The sequence below is a fragment of the Diceros bicornis genome, chromosome 6, assembly GCF_020826845.1.
Source record: "Diceros bicornis minor isolate mBicDic1 chromosome 6, mDicBic1.mat.cur, whole genome shotgun sequence".
NCBI lineage: Eukaryota > Metazoa > Chordata > Mammalia > Perissodactyla > Rhinocerotidae > Diceros > Diceros bicornis.
In genome coordinates, this window is record NC_080745.1 from 84867228 (window position 1) to 84875183 (window position 7956).

General features: G+C 50.1%; 1 protein-coding gene across 1 annotated transcript in view; it reads left to right on the plus strand.

The window, feature by feature from the left end:
• The window catches only part of HTRA1 (HtrA serine peptidase 1), a 50109-nt gene extending 44307 nt beyond the window's left edge, over positions 1-5802 (plus strand). Inside the window, exons 6-9 of the mRNA XM_058544190.1 lie at positions 281-395; positions 1656-1713; positions 3417-3512; positions 5063-5802. Coding sequence (XP_058400173.1) covers positions 281-395; positions 1656-1713; positions 3417-3512; positions 5063-5231 — 438 coding nt within the window. The 3' untranslated portion in view covers positions 5232-5802. The remainder of the gene's footprint in view (positions 1-280; positions 396-1655; positions 1714-3416; positions 3513-5062) is intronic.
• The last annotated feature ends 2154 nt before the right edge of the window (positions 5803-7956 follow it).

Genomic DNA, 7956 nt, shown 5'->3' on the forward strand with positions numbered 1-7956 from the left:
TTTGAAACGACCTGTTTGATGCCGTGCTTACCGCGTGGTGATCACTGAGTACAGTCTGGAGTGGGTGTCGATTCTTCCATTGCTGAGCGTGGCTTACGCTGCCTAAGTATTGTCTCCCCTCTGTGACCCCAGAACCCCCTCCCCCCATCTCCCCCCACCCCTCTCGCTCTCTGAAGTAGCTCAGAGATTTCTCCCGTACACATTCTCCGTTCTCTTTTGGTGCATGTCTTCAGGTCAAGCCTTCGGGGATTCAGTAAGCTGTCTCCATCTTGCTTTTCAGGATGGTGAAGTGATTGGAATTAACACCCTGAAAGTGACAGCTGGAATCTCCTTTGCAATCCCATCGGATAAGATTAAAAAGTTCCTAACGGAGTCCCATGACCGACAAGCCAAAGGTAAAGCAAGGCCCAGATAGCCCAGGGGATTCAGGCCTGAGGCTTCGCTGCTCCTTGGGACCTTGGGGGCAGGAAAACGACAGACCTGAGGATCAGCCAAGCCTGTCAGATCCGGAAGGCAGAGAGAATGCACGTCAGGTCATTAAGGCCCTGGTATCAGCTCAGAGATGTTCGACCATTTTTGACCTATGATCATGAACGTTTCATACGGTTTAATCTAATCTGTACCAGGCACGATCCTGGGTGATTTCTATACATCATTTCACTTCCTTATTTATTTGTATCATTTAATTCCTTTGCGCTCTTGGGTGGGAATTATTAGTCCCATTTTACTCATGAGAAAACTGAGATTCAGGGAGATCATTTATTCCACAAATGTTTCTTGACCTGTCTGCTCGGGGTCAGGTTGGGGGTTCCGTGGCTCAACAGGGTCCCTTGCAGGTGTGATGTTTATGTTCTACCTGGGTGAGGGGGAAGGGTGATGGTCAACAAACATATAAGGTAGTTTCAGATAGCAACAAGTGCTTTCCAGAAAATGAAGCAGGATGGTGGGCTGGGGAGTGACGGGAGGGGTGGCCTGTGGAGATAGCGCGGCCGGGAAATGCCTCCCCGGCCGAGATCTGAAGGAGAAGGAGCCAGCAGGCTGGGATATGGGGGGAGAGCATGCTGGACAGAGGACAGCAGATTCCAGGCCTCTGCTGTGGGCATAGCGTAGTGAGCACAGGACCCACAAGTGGGCCGTGCAGCTGGATTGCTGTGAACCTGCGCAGTCACAGATGGGTGTGGAGAGAAGTCAGCCAGGGTCACAGGAGGCCGTGGTGAGGGGCTGGGTCGCATTTTAACCACATTGAGAACAGGGAAGCTCATGATGTCTTTGAAAGGTCACTCTCGTGGCTGGGAGGAGAGTGGGTGGAAGTTGGGAGGCTAGTTGAGGGGCTCTCTGGGTCATCCAGACCAGGGTGGAGAGAAGGGGGGACATTCCAGATTTGTATAAGGGATGGAACCCTCATCAGATGTCAAGATGAGGCAAAGAAGAATCTAGGCCCACTCCTAGGTGTCTGGCCACTGACTGAAATGACAGGAGTCTCCCAAAGTCCCATGGCAGGTAGGGGTCCGAGCCAGGCTTTGGACCACTTTAGTGCAACCCCCATGGCCCTGACTCTACACTGCAAACTGGGGACTGGACCTCATGGCTCCTGGTGTCCCCGGCACAGCTGCCAACTGGGCTGACCTTCTGTTGTCGTTTTGTTGTCCCACCAGGCAAAGCCATCACCAAGAAGAAGTACATTGGCATCCGAATGATGTCGCTCACATCCAGGTGGGTACCAGGACGTCTGTGTCTGTCTTAAATTTAAATACACCTGAACTTCAGGAGGCTCTCACTGGCTCCCCTGAAAGGGAAAACTTACACTGCCTTAAGACATCTCAGTTTCTGGTTAAAATTAAGTAACATTAGGAAAGAGAGGAGGGGCCGTTAGCCTTGGCCTCTTATTTTATCTTTCATTTTTGTTTTTGTGTTCTGAGCAGGTCCTTCCTTCTAGAAGGTTCTGCCCTCCTGGGTAAGGCAGGCCTGAGCAGCAGGTGGTGTTGGTCACTCTCCCTCATGCCTTCCTTTCACCACTTGTTCTGTTGAAACCCACATTCCAGGAGTGCCCCAAGCACCTCCCGCGGCCCCAGAGCGCCCTGCCCTTCATTAGCTCTGCCGCGTGTGGGCTGTGGCTCCCGGAATGCGGGTCAGGCCCAGCATGACTGATGGGCTTGTTTTCCCCGAGCTGATGGAAGTTGTGGCTGCCAGGCTCCTAACACACTGGTGTTTTAACCTTGATGAAAAAATATGGTGTAATCGCACGAGTCCTGGTAACCAAGGGCATGGTTGAAACTGTTGTAGGTAAGGTCGGCAAAGGGCAGAACCTATTAATATAGATATTCATATATTAATTATCATACTTAATTAACTACTAATTAATTGTGAACACATTACCATAGTTTAGATACATATAAAGAATGGTGGTTCCTTTCTTAGCACTCCAGAATGTGGACTGATTTGCCAAGACTAAAATGTGCATCAGCTCCTTGTCTGGGAACTATGGGAGACGGGGGTGCAGGGAGGGAATATGGGCCCTGGGGTCCGGCTTCCCGGGTTCTTGTCCCAGCTCTGCTACTTCCTGGCTTGTGACCTTGGGAACGACTTGACCTCTGGTGCCTCAGTTTCCTCCTCCCTAGGATGAGGATAAGAGTGCAGGCATTTTGGTGTGGTGAGTACCGAGTGAGTTAACATGTGTCAAGGCTCTGCTCAGTGGGTGGTGGCAATGGTCACCAGCCACAGTGACGCTAGCTGCTATTTCTCACCTGCTTCCTCTGTGCCAGGCACTGGCCCAGGTGCCGTACCTGGAGGATCTCATGTAATCCTCACATCAAGCCCCGTCATAGAGTCCTGTCATTATCCCTATTTTGCAGGTGAGAAAACTAAGGCACAGAGAGGTTAAGCAATTGCCCAAGATCACACAGTTAGACAGTGGCAGAGCTCGTGCTCCAAACAGGCCATCTGCTATATGGTCATGTGCCGTGTAACAATGTTTCGGTCAATGAGGAACCACGTACATAATGGTGGTCCCAGGAGATTAGTACCATTTAGCCCAGGTGTGTTGTAGGCTGTACCATCTAGGTGTGTGTAAGGACGCTCTATGATGTTCGCACAATGACCAAATAGCCTAACGATGCCTGTCTTAGAATGTATCCCCATCATTAAGCGACGCGTGACTGTACTGTATTGACTCCTTAAGTAGTAGCTACTTTCAATTAATTAATAAAATTAATAGTAATAATGATAAAGCACTTCCCTTGCTGCTACCCAGTAAATCTTTGACCCTAGCAGACAGGCAATTTAAAGCAGAATCAAAACTCCTGGAGGAAGTGACATTAGCATCAGGGACAGGAGGAGAAGCTGGGTGAGAGCTGAGTCTCAGCAGAGGAGGCCCGTTGAGACCTCATGCTAACCCGGGTGCTTTTCCTCTCACTCAGCAAAGCCAAAGAGCTGAAGGATCGCCACCGAGACTTCCCAGACGTGCTGTCAGGGGCGTATATCATTGAAGTAATTCCTGATACCCCAGCAGAAGCGTGAGTTGGAATCGTTTTCCCTTCTCCTAATATTCTTGTGATTCCTGGGGGTGGCGGGGAGGGGCGGTGTGTTTACATTGGCTCAGGTGATTGTGACAATCCTTGTAAACTGGTCGGACGTTGTTGGTCAGTCCTGCCAGTCAGGCCTTCCAACCTGGTTCAGCTCAGGACACATCAACCAAAGGGTGTTTCCTGTCTTCAAAAGTCCTGGCTTCACAGGGGGTCATCCAGATGGAAAGAGCAATATTGGACCTATTATGAGTCTCCGGCACAGGCCTGGCTGGGGAAAGAAGGTTTAAGGAGCAGTGTCCCTGAGACCTCGGGCAGTGGTCCCATCCTAGGCATCAGGACGCATCTCCTCCCGAAGCCTTCTCTAATTATATCTATCAGTCAGGCCACACCCTTCCACACCTCTGGAAAAATAACCCAGGTAACATCAAAGGAACATGAAAAGAAGTAGCTCAACCAACAATCAGGGTTTGTTACCTGTATTGACATAATATCCAGAGAGAAGTGTGACAGTGGGGGCCAGCTTTGGCTTGCTGCCTACTTTTGTACGACATGTGAGCTAAGAATAGATTTTGGATTTTTAAATGTTTGAAAAAATTTAAAATGAGAATAGTATTTTATGACACATGAAAATTATATGAAATTCAAACTTCAGTGTCCATAAATGAAGTTTTACTGGAGCACAGCCAATAAATATTAGATGACATATTGTCTGTCTTTGGTGGCTTTTGGGCTACAATGGCAGAGTTGAGTAACTGTGACAGAGATGGCGTGGCCTGCAAAGCCTAAAACGTTTCCTATTGGGCCCTTTAGGGGAAAAGTTGGCTGACCTCTTTGCTTGGACCATAGGCCATCTTTTTTTTTTTTTTTTTAAAGATTTTATTTATTCATTTTTTTCCCCCCAAAGCCCCAGCAGACAGCTGCATGTCATAGGTTCACATCCTTCTAGTTGCTGTACGTGGGACTCGGCCTCGGGTTGGACGGAGAAGTGGTGCCTTGGGGCGTGCCCGGGATCCGAACCCGGGCCGCCAGCATCAGAGCGCGCGCACTTAACCGCTAAGCCACGGAGCCGGCCCTGACCATAGGCCATCTTGTTTGATGCTGTCATACATCAGAGCTAAGTTACAGAAACAATAACACAAAGAAAGCGTCTCGTGATAGAACCATTCTGCCCACCTGTAGGAACTGCTCTCTGAGTTGAGACAACCATAACAAGCAAGTTGGTCATGGTACATGGTAGGTGGTGTATGGTACATCCTTGCCTCCACTGGGCTCAGTCTGTCCTAAGATTGTCCAGGTGCTGGTAGGCATTTCTGCAATGGACATGATTGATGATTTGGCTTAAAAATTTCAAAAGGAAATAATGCAACCCATTGGTGGCTCAAGCCATTCTTACACAAGTTCATCACCATCACACCCTGTTTGCTCTGGGCTTTTAGGTTCTAAATTGTGCCTCTGTCAATGTAAATTGGATCACCTTTCATGGTGGTTAGACCAGAAAGAATGGAAACATGACAATTCTGTTTCCCTTTGTGTTGCAGTGGTGGACTCAAGGAAAATGATGTCATAATCAGCATCAATGGACAGTCGGTGGTCTCCGCCAATGACGTCAGTGACGTCATTAAAAAGGAAAGCACCCTCAACATGGTTGTCCGCAGGGGCAATGAAGACATTATGATTACGGTGATTCCCGAAGAAATCGACCCCTAGGCAGAGGCATGAGCTGGACTTCATGTTTCCCTCAAAGACTCTCCGTGGACGATGCGTGATGACTCTGGGCCGGTGGCACAGGACACCCAAGACTTTTGACTGCCATGTTGCTTGTTCAGCAGAAACACCCTGGCCAACAGAATCCTTCTTGATAGTTTGCAGGCAAAGCAAATGTAATGTTATAGATCCGCAGGCAGAAGCTCATCCTTCTGTATCCTATGTATGCAGCGTGCTTTTTCTTGCCAGCTTGGTCTGTTCCTGCTTAGACAGTCAACATTTGTCTCCTCCTTTAACCGAGTCATCCTCTTAGTCCAACTAAGGCAGTTGATACAACGTGTAGATAAAAGGAAGGTCCCATGGGAGCCAGAAGGGTACTGGGTGTGTTTACGGTTTCCTTCGAGTCAGCACCCAGAGGAGGTAGATGCCAGAGACCACGGGAGGGTGAACGTTGGCTTCCAAAACGGCCCACGTTCCCTCTTTTAGGAATCTCTTCAGAACTGGGAGCACAATGACTTTGAGTTTGAGCTATTAAAATACTTCTTCCTACTCTGCTTTCTGGCGTGCTGCTTCTCCTTTCCCAGGAACAGCTGGTTGCAGTCTCTCTGACATGAGTATCACGTCAATGGGCTCCTCCTTAAACCACGTCGTCCACGCAGGGTTGAGCTTGACATCTTGACGGTTATTTCAGAACCGTCTTGTGGGACTTACTGGTGTTGTTAACAACCGTGCTTGGCCACCCCGGCTGCATAACATAGGCTTGCGGGAGAGTTGCACACGCATCTGGAGCTTTTCACACTGCAGAGGGTCCGTCGACCCCGTACATCATGCAATCAGTCAGCAAAGATTTTCTGGGCCTTGTTCTGGGCCAGGCACGGTGCTAAGTGTAGGAGGGGAGATGCAGGGCAGGGCAGACCCAGCCCCTCCCTCTCCGGAGCTTCAGTCGAGAAGCCAGGTGTCTTTGTGAAAGGGAGCCAGTTTAGGAGACCAGGACGTGACTCAAGAACTGTCCTGTCCTAAATGCCCAGAAAGCACAGGCTGAAGCTGATTCCAACAGTCCTGGTAAGAACTAGACCACAAGTCTTACGGGGTCTAGAGCAGGGCTCCCCTCGATGGGATGGGTCCTCGAACAGGGGCAGCCTTTAGCAGCTCTAGGCCCCTCTATCTCCGTGAAAGCTTCCAGGAGTTTGGGAAGCTGGACCCAAGAAGACTGTTGAAAACTAGCTTGGAAGTTAGCACAGGCCGAGTCCCTGTGGGGCACACACCAGAGAGGAGCCTGTTTACGCCAAGAGCAAAGGGTGAAAGGCTTTCTAAGTGTCAGCAGTCAAAAGGGGGCCCTGGACAGGATGGAGGCTCAGTTCTCTAGACTGAGCGCTTAATCCTCCCTCGACCAAGCTCTCTAGGATGTCTAAGATCAGTTCCTCACTGGAGAGGCCGTGGAGGCCACAGGCCCAAGTGAAGTGTAGGAGCAGCCCAGTTAAGCAAAGACCTCATCAAGAGTGACACTAGGCAGCTGAGCGGCCTGTGGTCCTTGCAACTCTAGTGAGTCCCTGGCTCTCTGCTTAGATGACCTTGTGGCGTCAGGAAGGAGCCAGTAAATCCTTTCACTCCTGGCGTCGGTTTTGCCTTCCCTCCCTCTCCGTCAAAGCTGATGACTCAGAGAATGGCCTGTGGCTTCAGGGGTTCATCCTCAGAGCTTTTGCCTGTGTGTCTGCTGCCCTGGGTGGTCCCCGGGGCTGAGGTGCTACCACAGGTGGGGAGGAAGTGCCTGGTGGTGTTGAGGTCAGAGCCAGCCCCGGCCCAAGCCCATCTGTCTTCAGCCTGTCATCCACTTTCCGGAGATCACAGATGGTTCTGCTGGAAGGAATCAGCCTGGCGACCGACAGGCTTGAGTCCTTTGTAAACACTCAGCCACACCCCCTGAGGGTCCACAGGACTCTGGGTGGGGCTGGAGTTTTGCCTGCATATGCGGTGACATACAAGGCCATGGAAATGGCAGTTTGGCTCCCTGTTGGCACATTTTGTGTTTGGTTACATGGCATTGATCTGTGGGAGTCTGTGGGGGATGCCCATCCCAGCACCCCAGACCCATCCTTGCAGGCTTCCACAGGACCTCTCAGGACAGAATTTCTTCTTACTTTGGGCTGTGAGGGAGGTTTTTGCGACATAAATTAGCCTTAAAACCTGGGAGGCAGAGCTGAGTTGAAGAAGCATGGCTCTTGGAGCTGGGTGGACTTGGGTTCAGCTCTACTGTCTGCATCTTACTGGCTGTGACCTTTGTGTTACTTAACCTCTTTGTGCCTGTTTCCCATCCCTCAAAATGGGGATAATCATGGTATTCCTCTGGCTGTTGTGGGGATTGAATGAATTAATACACGACACGTGGTAGGCACTCAGTAAATACTAGCAACATATATGTTAACGGATGTCCTTGAGCCTCAGTTTCCCCCTGTGTGAAATGGGGACCACTAACAATGTCGCCTTGCTCTGGAGTTGTGCTGGTTAACCGTGATGGCACCACTAGAAGAATACAGCCGCTATTGTTTCTGTCGTTAGCCTGCCATTGTCTGGTCTGTAAGGACAGTCACAGTGGCTAACATCTGTGGGTGCTTGCTGTGTGAGCATTTTACATTTATTACTAGTTCACTTCTCAGATCAGCCCCGAGGAGGATGCCATGTTTATCCCCTTTGACAGGTGAAGAAATGGGTGCTCAGAAAATAAGCCTCT